This window comes from Gobio gobio, assembly GCF_949357685.1.
Source record: "Gobio gobio genome assembly, chromosome: 21".
Lineage (NCBI taxonomy): Eukaryota > Metazoa > Chordata > Actinopteri > Cypriniformes > Gobionidae > Gobio > Gobio gobio.
Window position 1 is genome coordinate 4,736,503 of NC_137117.1, and position 12,500 is coordinate 4,749,002.

General features: G+C 45.3%; 1 protein-coding gene across 1 annotated transcript in view; it reads left to right on the plus strand.

Moving 5' to 3' along the window:
* The window catches only part of dlg4b (discs, large homolog 4b), a gene marked incomplete at its 3' end in the record, with an annotated part of 66,781 nt that overhangs the window by 38,337 nt on the left and 15,944 nt on the right, over nt 1-12,500 (plus strand). Inside the window, exons 10-12 of the mRNA XM_079802652.1 lie at nt 8,201-8,345; nt 8,422-8,536; nt 12,400-12,500. The exon at nt 12,400-12,500 is cut by the window's right edge and continues 56 nt beyond it. Coding sequence (XP_079658778.1) covers nt 8,201-8,345; nt 8,422-8,536; nt 12,400-12,500 — 361 coding nt within the window. The remainder of the gene's footprint in view (nt 1-8,200; nt 8,346-8,421; nt 8,537-12,399) is intronic.

A 12,500-nucleotide genomic window follows, 5' to 3' on the forward strand; every position in this document is an offset into this window, starting at 1 on the left:
TTGCGGAGATATAGCCTTAAGTGTGTTTTCGCAACCGCTACGTAAAATTTGTTTGCGCGTTTATCGAAAACGATTTAACGAATCAACTTGAATTCCATTTTGAATGTTTTGTCAACATGGTTTGAAGATGATCTAGTTACATTTTTGTGCAAATCGGACGAACCGTCTAGGACAAGTTCGCAAAAGTAAGTTTATCGGAAAATTCAAAATGGCGGGATTGAGCCAAGGAATCAGAGGGAAAAATAATTTTTCTAGAAGGATTGAGTTAGAGACTCTAAATTTGCTATAGTGACAGTTGCATTTATCCTTCAGTGCTTGGCCCCTAATGAGAAATGATGCCTTGGCAACTAGCTGAAATAAAACTATTTTGTGTCAGTTACCTCATATTTTGAAACGTTTTTTTTATGGTTTTACTTAACTATAGTAACGCCTTGGTTACTGATGTATCCCTCGTTCACTGAAGGAGAGAACGGAGACGTTACGTCAGAACTGACTGACGCAGTGGGATCTCGCTTGAGAGCCCGATCACCTTCGAGTGGTAACAAAACAAGCCAGGCGAGAGAGATTTGCATAACAAGCCACTCCCCGTACATATGGGTACAGAGATTGAGGAAAGTGCTCCTCGAGTGACCCAGAGATTGAGGAAAGTGCTCCTCGAGTGACCCAGAGATTGAGGAAAGTGCTCCTCGAGTGACCCAGAGATTGAGGAAATTGCTCCTCGAGTGACCCAGAGATTGAGGAAAGTGCTCCTCGAGTGACCCAGAGATTGAGGAAAGTGCTCTTCGAGTGACCCAGAGATTGAGGAAAGTGCTCTTCGAGTGACCCAGAGATTGAGGAAAGTGCTCCTCGAGTGACCCAGAGATTGAGGAAAGTGCTCCTCGTGTGACCCAGAGATTGAGGAAAGTGCTCCTCGTGTGACCCAGAGATTGAGGAAAGTGCTCCTCGAGTGACCCAGAGATTGAGGAAAGTGCTCCTCGTGTGACCCAGAGATTGAGGAAAGTGCTCCTCGTGTGACCCAGAGATTGAGGAAAGTGCTCCTCGAGTGACCCAGAGATTGAGGAAAGTGCTCCTCGAGTGACCCAGAGATTGAGGAAAGTGCTCCTCGTGTGACCCAGAGATTGAGGAAAGTGCTCCTCGAGTGACCCAGAGATTGAGGAAAGTGCTCCTCGTGTGACCCAGAGATTGAGGAAAGTGCTCCTCGTGTGACCCAGAGATTGAGGAAAGTGCTCCTCGAGTGACCCAGAGATTGAGGAAAGTGCTCCTCGTGTGACCCAGAGATTGAGGAAAGTGCTCCTCGAGTGACCCAGAGATTGAGGAAAGTGCTCCTCGTGTGACCCAGAGTTTGAGGAAAGTGCTTCTCGTGTGACCCAGAGATTGAGGAAAGTGCTCCTCGTGTGACCCAGTGATTGAGGAAAGTGCTTCTCGTGTGACCCAGAGATTGAGGAAAGTGCTCCTCGTGTGACCCAGAGATTGAGGAAAGTGCTCCTCGTGTGACCCAGAGATTGAGGAAAGTGCTCCTCGTGTGACCCAGTGATTGAGGAAAGTGCTCCTCGTGTGACCCAGAGATTGAGGAAAGTGCTCCTCGTGTGACCCAGAGATTGAGGAAAGTGCTCCTCGTGGGACCCAGAGATTGAGGAAAGTGCTTCTCGTGGGACCCAGAGATTGAGGAAAGTGCTCCTCGTGTGACCCAGAGATTGAGGAAAGTGCTCCTCGTGTGACCCAGAGATTGAGGAAAGTGCTCCTCGTGGGACCCAGAGATTGAGGAAAGTGCTCCTCGTGTGACCCAGAGATTGAGGAAAGTGCTCCTCGTGTGACCCAGAGATTGAGGAAAGTGCTCCTCGTGGGACCCAGAGATTGAGGAAAGTGCTTCTCGTGTGACCCAGTGATTGAGGAAAGTGCTCCTCGTGTGACCCAGAGATTGAGGAAATTGCTCCTCGTGTGACCCAGAGATTGAGGAAAGTACTTCTCGTGTGACCCAGAGATTGAGGAAAGTGCTCCTCGTGTGACCCAGAGATTGAGGAAAGTGCTCCTCGTGTGACCCAGAGATTGAGGAAATTGCTCCTCGTGTGACCCAGAGATTGAGGAAAGTGCTCCTCGTGTGACCCACAGATTGAGGAAATTGCTCCTCGTGTGACCCAGAGATTGAGGAAATTGCTCCTCGTGTGACCCAGAGATTAAGGTACGTGCTCCTCGTGTGACCCAGAGATTGAGGAAAGTGCTCCTCGTGTGACCCAGAGATTAAGGTACGTGCTCCTCGTGTGACCCAGAGATTGAGGAAAGTGCTTCTCGTGTGACCCAGAGATTGAGGAAAGTGCTTCTCGTGTGACCCAGAGATTGAGGAAATTGCTCCTCGTGTGACCCAGAGATTGAGGAAAGTGCTCCTCGTATGACCCAGAGATTGAGAAAAGTGCTCCTCGTGTGACCCAGTGATTGAGAAAAGTGCTCCTCGTATGACCCAGAGATTGAGAAAAGTGCTCCTCGTGTGACCCAGTGATTGAGGAAAGTGCTCCTCGTGTGACCCAGAGATTGAGGAAAGTGCTCCTCGTATGACCCAGAGATTGAGGAAAGTGCTCCTCGTATGACCCAGAGATTGAGAAAAGTGCTTCTCGTGTGACCCAGAGATTGAGGAAATTGCTCCTCGTGTGACCCAGTGATTGAGGAAAGTGCTTCTCGTGTGAGCCAGAGATTGAGGAAATTGCTCCTCGTGTGACCCAGAGATTGAGGAAAGTGCTCCTCGTATGACCCAGAGATTGAGAAAAGTGCTCCTCGTGTGACCCAGAGATTGAGGAAAGTGCTCCTCGTATGACCCAGAGATTGAGAAAAGTGCTTCTCGTGTGACCCAGAGATTGAGGAAATTGCTCCTCGTGTGACCCAGAGATTGAGGAAAGTGCTTCTCGTGTGACCCAGAGATTGAGGAAATTGCTCCTCGTGTGACCCAGAGATTGAGGAAAGTGCTCCTCGTATGACCCAGAGATTGAGAAAAGTGCTCCTCGTGTGACCCAGTGATTGAGAAAAGTGCTCCTCGTATGACCCAGAGATTGAGAAAAGTGCTCCTCGTGTGACCCAGTGATTGAGGAAAGTGCTCCTCGTGTGACCCAGAGATTGAGGAAAGTGCTCCTCGTATGACCCAGAGATTGAGGAAAGTGCTCCTCGTATGACCCAGAGATTGAGAAAAGTGCTTCTCGTGTGACCCAGAGATTGAGGAAAGTGCTCCTCGTGTGACCCAGTGATTGAGGAAAGTGCTCCTCGTGTGACCCAGAGATTGAGAAAAGTGCTCCTCGTGTGACCCAGTGATTGAGGAAAGTGCTTCTCGTGTGACCCAGTGATTGAGGAAAGTGCTCCTCGTGTGACCCAGAGATTGAGAAAAGTGCTCCTCGTGTGACCCAGTGATTGAGGAAATTGCTCCTCGTGTGACCCAGAGATTGAGGAAATTGCTCCTCGTGTGACCCAGAGATTGAGGAAAGTGCTCCTCGTATGACCCAGAGATTGAGAAAAGTGCTCCTCGTGTGACCCAGAGATTGAGGAAAGTGCTCCTCGTATGACCCAGAGATTGAGAAAAGTGCTCCTCGTGTGACCCAGAGATTGAGAAAAGTGCTCCTCGTGTGACCCAGTGATTGAGGAAAGTGCTTCTCGTGTGACCCAGTGATTGAGAAAAGTGCTCCTCGTGTGACCCAGTGATTGAGGAAAGTGCTTCTCGTGTGACCCAGAGATTGAGAAAAGTGCTCCTCGTGTGACCCAGAGATTGAGGAAAGTGCTTCTCGTGTGACCCAGAGATTGAGAAAAGTGCTCCTCGTGTGACCCAGAGATTGAGGAAAGTGCTTCTCGTGTGACCCAGAGATTGAGAAAAGTGCTCCTCGTGTGACCCAGAGATTGAGGAAAGTGCTCCTCGAGTGACCCAGAGATTGAGGAAAGTGCTTCTCGTGTGACCCAGAGATTGAGAAAAGTGCTCCTCGTGTGACCCAGAGATTGAGGAAAGTGCTTCTCGTGTGACCCAGAGATTGAGAAAAGTGCTCCTCGTGTGACCCAGAGATTGAGGAAAGTGCTCCTCGAGTGACCCAGAGATTGAGGAAAGTGCTCCTCGTGTGACCCAGTGATTGAGGAAAGTGCTTCTCGTGTGACCCAGAGATTGAGAAAAGTGCTCCTCGTGTGACCCAGAGATTGAGGAAATTGCTCCTCGTGTGACCCAGAGATTGAGGAAAGTGCTCCTCGAGTGACCCAGAGATTGAGGAAATTGCTCCTCGTGTGACCCAGAGATTGAGGAAAGTGCTTCTCGTGTGACCCAGAGATTGAGGAAAGTGCTCCTCGAGTGACCCAGAGATTGAGGAAAGTGCTCCTCGTGTGACCCAGAGATTGAGGAAAGTGCTTCTCGTGTGACCCAGAGATTGAGGAAAGTGCTCCTCGTGTGACCCAGAGATTGAGGAAAGTGCTTCTCGTGTGACCCAGAGATTGAGGAAAGTGCTCCTCGAGTGACCCAGAGATTGAGGAAATTGCTCCTCGTGTGACCCAGAGATTGAGGAAAGTGCTCCTCGTGTGACCCAGAGATTGAGGAAAGTGCTTCTCGTGTGACCCAGAGATTGAGGAAAGTGCTCCTCGTGTGACCCAGAGATTGAGGAAAGTGCTCCTCGTGAGACCCAGTGATTGAGGAAAGTGCTCCTCGTGTGACCCAGTGATTGAGGAAAGTACTCCTCGTGTGACCCAGAGATTGAGGAAAGTGCTCCTCGTGTGACCCAGAGATTGAGGAAAGTGCTCCTCGAGTGACCCAGAGATTGAGGAAAGTGCTCCTCGTGTGACCCAGAGATTGAGGAAAGTGCTCCTCGTGTGACCCAGAGATTGAGGAAAGTGCTCCTCGTGTGACCCAGAGATTGAGGAAAGTGCTCCTCGTGTGACCCAGACATTGAGGAAAGTGCTCCTCGTGGGACCCAGTGATTGAGGAAAGTGCTCCTCGTGTGACCCAGACATTGAGGAAAGTGCTCCTCGAGTGACCCAGAGATTGAGGAAAGTGCTCCTCGTGTGACCCAGTGATTGAGGAAAGTGCTCCTCGTGTGACCCAGAGATTGAGGAAAGTGCTCCTCGTGTGACCCAGTGATTGAGGAAAGTGCTCCTCGTGTGACCCAGTGATTGAGGAAAGTGCTCCTCGTGTGACCCAGAGATTGAGGAAAGTGCTCCTCGTGTGACCCAGAGATTGAGGAAAGTGCTCCTCGTGGGACCCAGAGATTGAGGAAAGTGCTCCTCGTGTGACCCAGTGATTGAGGAAAGTGCTCCTCGTGTGACCCAGAGATTGAGGAAAGTGCTCCTCGTGTGACCCAGTGATTGAGGAAAGTGCTCCTCGTGTGACCCAGAGATTGAGGAAAGTGCTCCTCGTGTGACCCAGAGATTGAGGAAAGTGCTCCTTGTGTGACCCAGAGATTGAGGAAAGTGCTCCTCGTGTGACCCAGTGATTGAGGAAAGTGCTCCTCGTGTGACCCAGAGATTGAGGAAAGTGCTCCTCGTGTGACCCAGAGATTGAGGAAATTGCTCCTCGTGTGACCCAGAGATTGAGGAAAGTGCTCCTCGTGTGACCCAGAGATTGAGGAAAGTGCTCCTCGTGTGACCCAGAGATTGAGAAAGTAGGTACAGAACTCCTGGGGAGACGCGCACCGTCTCCTGAAGAGCAGCTTCTTCATTCTCTGGGTTGCCTGCCTTGTGTTTCACTGACCACTTAGAGCATTTAGTAGCACCTGAGATGGGCTGTGTCACCTTCCTGTGGGCAGATTAACGTTGTGGCCTGGGTAATGGCCGGCGCTGTTTTTGCCCAGGAGCAGATGTATATGCCGCAGGAGGGGATGCCCTCGGTGACGGGCAGCCGGAGGGGGCTTCTGCTTCTGTACTGCCGAAAACTGCTGGGCAAAGTCCTCGATAGTAGGAGATGGGGGAGTCGAGGAAGCGGACTTTGTCTGCTTCCTTCATTTTAGCCAGATTCAGCCAGAGATGGTGTTCCTGGTCCACCAATGTGGAAATTGTCTGAACGAGGGCCCATGCAGTGAATTTCGTCACCCTGAGGGCGAGGTCTGTCACCGTACACAGTTCCTGCATCATCCCTGGTTCATAACCACCCTTGTGCAGTTCTTTTAGCGATTTGGCCTTATATATTTCCAGCAGGGTTATAGTGTGCAAGGCAGAGGCAGCATGTCCAAGAGAACTTGCAGGCCTTGAATGGAGGGCGTGGGTGATTCCGCCAGGTTAGACATACAGTGGCATGAAAAAGTATGTGAACCGCTTGCAGAATCTGTGAAAATGGGTATAATTTTAACTAAATAAGAGGGATCATACAAAATGCATGTTATTTTTCATTTAGTACTGTCCTGAATAAGATATTTTATATAAAAAATGTTTACATATAGTCCACAAGACAAAAAAAATAGCTGAATTTATTAAAATAATGTTTCTGAACCATTGATTCTCATTGCTGTGTGTCGTTCCCTGGATGATCCACGGCTGTGTGTGTGTGTGTGTGTCGTTCCCTGGATGATCCACAGCTGTTTTTGTGTTTTGTGATGGTTGTTCACGAGTCCCTTGTTTGTCCTGAGCAGTTAAACTGCCCAATGTTCTTCAGAAAAATCCTGCACATTCTTCAATTTTCCAGCCTCTTTTTCATATTTGAACCCTCTCCAGCAATGACTGTATGATTTTAAGATCCATCTTTTCACACTGAGGACAATTGACCTATCGGTAAGCCCCGCCCCCCTTAGTTACTGTTGCTAACTCGGACAAACAAACGGAGTTGCAAAACCTGAAAACCTTATCCCAAGATGTTTTTGGACACAGATTGTAGCGTATATCCCGTCCGAATGATGGCCAAACTTTACTGATGGTTTATCAAGTTTATTGCATCGTTATTCACTCCAAAAAATCATCGTAAGAGCTGAACAAACAAAGCATAAGAAGTGCGCATTAACGTCTCATTCACAAACTCTCTCTCCCCGTTGCATTACCATTAACATACACAGCAAATTACACAAAAACACTCATACAACTAACAGTAAACAAACATATACACAGACCTTATGCCTTTTCGAGGGTGCAGTTAATAACTGGTAAACTTTGTATCTGCAAAACAACTCCGATAACTTGCGTGTGCGAGCTCTTTCTTTCACTACCCGGAGACTATAATACCCATCAAAATAGGAGTCCTCCTTAGTAGGACAGATAATGTAGACCTTAAACAAATCTAAAATCAAATTAATTTACATATAACCAGTTTAATATGGAGAGGCACTGAAAGTAGACCTTTGTGTTTTTGACCTACAGTGTACATGACGTGAGAACAGTTAGTTATTACGGTTTGTATGTTAGCAGGGACTTTAATCATAACTTAACAAGAGTATCACAAACAGAAAATCCTCTCAGGATCCCTGGAGTCAGTGTTACAGTACCTCAGGCACTACGTTTTAGCATTTTTGTAGCATAAATACCATCAAATCTATGAGAGCTTCGGATTTTCCAATGCATCTCTATGGCGCTGAAACCTAAAGATGTCTGAGTTCCAGTCCCAGCGCAACTGATACTCAACTGCTATTGGCTCATCTGCGTTCGAGAGGAGGGGCTTACCGATAGGTCAATTGAGGGACTCAAACACAACTACTAAAAAAGGTTCAAACATTCACTGATGCTCCAGAAGGAAGCACGATGCATTAAGAGCCGGGGGGTGAAAACTTTTGAACAGGATGAAGATGTCCAATTTTTTTTCCAGTTTAAATATAATTTTTTTTCATTTAGTACTGCCCTTCAGATGCAACAGAAGATACTTGCATGTTGTAATATCTTATTCAGGACAGTACTAAATAAAAAATAACATGCATTTTGTATGATCCCTCTTATTTAGTTAAAATTATTCCCATTTTCACAGCTTCTGCAAGCGGTTCACATACTTTTTCATGCCACTGTAAATGCACCGCAATTGCATGCTCCACCTAAGGGATCTCCACATAGCCCTCCACAATCCCCAATGTCCACTGGCTTGTTTTGTTACCATTTGAAGGTGATTGGGCTCTCACTCGAGAACGCGACTGACTGGTCAATCTCTCGGTTTTACTCACAGTGAACCAGTGAAAACACTGGATGAGGTGCAACCTTCATGGATCAGTGATGCAGGTTAGTTGTATCAAGTGATCGTCAGTCATGAAGTAAGTGTGTGTGTGTGTGTGTGTGTGTGTGTGTTTAGGTGAACAACATGTATCTAGAGGACGTGATGCATGAGGACGCTGTAGCTGTGCTGAAAAACACAGGGGAGATTGTGTATCTGAGAGTAGCCAAAACTCTTCATCATCATCATCAAGACGCCTACAACCCTCCTGACATCACCAGCTGTGAGCGCGTACACACACACACACTCACACACACACACACACACACACTAACACACTGGCGTCTGTGTTTCTGCAGCCTATCCTCCTCATATGGACATGTCTGATTACCCACAAGCCCTCAGTCCCTCGTCTCCGCGCCATTACTCGCCCATCCCTAAAGGCCTGCTGCTGGGAGAGGAGGACATTCCCAGGTGACCACACCATATCATACACACCTTCGTTAGCTTTTATCAGAAAAACGCGATTATGCGATCGCATGATTTAATGTATAATCAGCATATTTATATTTCATTTTTTCAAATACGCCGCATAAATTGCCTATTTCCCGCGTGCAAAATATGGGGGGCTAGCATGATTTCATAATGCAAAAAAGTCATATATATTAGCAGAAAGTTGAAAAATGTTTGTTTACTTCACACAAGAGCCGCCATTTCCACCTGTTGCCATGGGAACGTTTTGAAGAGACGTAATTACCCGATGTGAACATCATCGAAAAGCTGCAAACCCCGTGGAGAAACCATAGATATCGCTGAAACCATGATGAAGCTCGCAAACTCCCATTGGCCAACAACAATAACAGCAATAGACCAAAGCAAAGCAGTTTCCCGGCGTGTTGACCGATTTAAAAACACAGCATCATGAAGCTTTGAAGCTTTATGAATCAGCGAGTCGATTCAGTGGTTCGGAGCGTTATGAATCAGTGAGTCGATTCAGTGGTTTGAAGCGTTATGAATCAGTGAGTCGATTCAGTGGTTCGGAGCGTTATGAATCAGTGAGTCGATTCAGTGGTTTGAAGCGTTATGAATCAGCGAGTCGATTCAGCCGTTTGGAGCGGTATGAATCAGTGAGTTGAATCAGGAGTTTGAAGCGTTATGAATCAGTGAGTCAATTCAGCGGTTTGAAGCGTTATGAATCAGTGAGTTGAATCAGTGGTTTGAAGCGTTATGAATCAGTGTGTCGATTCAGCGGCTCGGAGCGTTATGAATCAGCGAGTCGATTCAGCCGTTTGGAGCGGTATGAATCAGTGAGTTGAATCAGCAGTTTGAAGCGTTATGAATCAGTGAGTCAATTCAGCGGTTTGAAGCGTTATGAATCAGTGAGTCGATTCAGTGGTTTTGAGCGTTATGAATCAGCGAGTTGATTCAGTGGTTTGGAGGGTTATGAATCAGCGAGTTGATTCATAACGAGTTGATTCTCTGAACCGCTGAAAAGACTCTCTGATTCATAGCACTCTGAACCGCTGAATCGACTCACTGACTCATAACACTCTGAACCGCTGAATCGACTCGCTGATTCATAACGCTCTGAAGCTTCATGAGGCTGTGTTTTGAAATCGGTCATTTCTATATAAGTCGTTATTTAGGGTTTTTTTGCGCACAAAAACTATTGTCGTCTCTTCATAAAGTTATTGTAGAGCCGCTGTAGTGAGATGGACTTTGTATCGACGTCTTTAGTGTCTTTTAAGGGTCTTGAGAGTGTAAAGTGCATTGTGCCAATGGAGGCCTTTCAGAGCATCAGATTTACACTAAAATATCTTCATTTGTGTCTGAAGATGAACGGAGGTCTGACGGGTGTCCAACCACATGAGGGTCAGGCATTAATGACAGAATTTACATTTTTGGGTGAACTAACCCTTTAAGAGATTGCACTTTGTGCATTGGAAGCACTCAAATGTCTGTTTTGTAAAGCTACCTCTGTAAAACAGGAAGTTATTTATTCATTTTTTCAGAAGTTGTAGCATATTCCTTTCGAATGCGCTTTTGACTCAATGTTTTATAAATTTGAGCCGTGTGTTTATTAAGGTCTTCAATAAAACAAGATGAGAACTGAAATATATTCCCAGCACTTACTGTGATGTTTTTCTCTTTTTCATCAAACCGCAGTTTTTGCAAGTTCCCGCAATTTCATCGCATAAATATCGCGCATTTTCCATAGCATTTTTTAAGAAAACGTGCCGCATAATCAAGGATTTTTGCCTGCAACAATAAAAAAAAAAAAATTCTGGAAGGACTGTTTTATAGTCCATCTGTAGATTTAGCTCTGCAGTGGATTTACTTATTGTAGAGTTAATGAAAGTTATTATGAGCATTGTAACGATTCCAAGTAGGAACCGGTTCTTGATGCCCAATACTAGTAACAATGTTGCTACCAAACATTCTAGAGCGCTCTTTAGTTCTTACTAAATTGTAACATGGCGTGCCTTTTCACTGGCCCATTAATCTAGTGTAGATGGTCATTGAAAAAACTGTCATGCAGATTGACTGAGGATGGGAACCGATGATGGTGAATTAAATTTTTACTGTTACTGTAATCATAGGCGCGAGCGAGATGATTGACAGGACGATAGCGGAGGCACAAGCGAAAGATCACTTTTGTTAATAGCAAAAAAACACACAAACTGAGGGTTCCCCGTTTTACAGGGGAATTTCCAAATATCTTTTATTTATTTGTTATAATTCGGGTAGCCTATCTATTTTATGTCATCTGTCTTATTCGATTTTTAACAAAAGTTTAATATACGTGAGTTTTTTACTGTACTATTGTATTGTTGTTGTGTTTTCATTAAAAATAGGCTAATAACAAACATAAAAATAAACATTCGTTTGAGAGTAATTAAAGAGGAGATTATGAGGTAAGCAATATCATACGAGCAAGAGAGCTATTTTCCAGAGTAGCCGATATCAGCACGATTGCAAAATGCCATATTCATTTCATACAACAGTACAATAAACAAAAAGAGGTAATTTCTTACAGTTTTGCTCTATTTTCCCAACAAAGTATAGGTTTCGTTCTCGAATAATTCACCGTTTTTGAACAGTCGGTTAGAACGAATTAGTTGATGATTCTAGAATCCATTACGCCGCCAAATATACTGGCAGTTTTATAGTTTCATAGGCATGGAATAATTTCATATTTCTATAATTAAAATATTATATTTAGAACCTAAATCAAAAAATCTCATGACATTATTTAGGCAATTGTAATTACAGTGTAAGTGGATTTTGATAAATGGTAAGATGGATTTTGTTGATACTGATAACTTTACTTTATAAGAGGAGTGCCCTAAAAAGTGAGCAAGCACATTTAAGAACCCCAAGGAAAGAGCACGTTCTTTAGTCTGTTTGGATACTTCAAACACAAGTTTGCACTGCCTGTTTGGTTTACCTGTTTACACGTTAATAATAACGTGCGTTTTGTCCAACTCAGCGCGCGTCCTCGACGCGTGATTTACCATATAAAGCGCGTTTTTTAAATGGCAAATCACGCATCGAGGACGTGCGCTTTGATATAAAAACACGCATCGGATACGCGCGTTTTCCTTGACCCCAAAGCGCACCTTATAAGAACGCACGTTTTTGTGGTAAATCACGCGTCAAGGACACACGTTTTGCTGTCAAATTGACGCTTTTGACGTGTTAGTGCGCAATCGGACGCCCGCCCGGCCCACTCGCGATATTCCATTATTATCCAAAATTCTATTATAGGATCTTATGAGGGCGCCTACTCTAGCCTGTTAGTCCTCTAACATGTTATAGAATATTGAGGAAATACAGAAATTATGTAGAAACGCACAACAGCAGCTACATATAGAAAATACAGAAACACATTTTTTTATCTTCATACCATCGCTTTGGCGCCCCCTAGTCAAGTCAAGTCAACTTTATTTATATAGCGCTTTTAACAATGCAGATGGTCTCAGAGCAGCTTTACAGTGTTAAACAGGAAAATAATGCAGCATAATTTTATTCAGCCGTACAGCCGTTCTGGAAAAAACGCTGATGTCATCAGTTCATTTTCAATTATCATACAGTGACAGTGTGGGCTTTAGATCAATAATTAGATCAGTAATTTAGTTTATATGGTTAATTTAGTTTATTAATTAGATTTATTTCGATGTTTAGTTGAAAAATGTAGTGCTCCTATGCGCCGCATATTGCGCATACCCGCTTTTTGCGCCACTGTTTGCTGTAAGTGTGTGTGCTGGTGTTGCCCGTGGATCGTATGGTGTGCTGTAAGTGTGTGTGCTGTAAGTGTGTGTGCTGGTGTCCATCAGGGAGCCGCGGCGGGTGGTCATTCTCAGGGGCTCGACCGGCCTGGGCTTTAATATCGTGGGCGGTGAGGATGGCGAGGGGATCTTCATCTCCTTCATCTTAG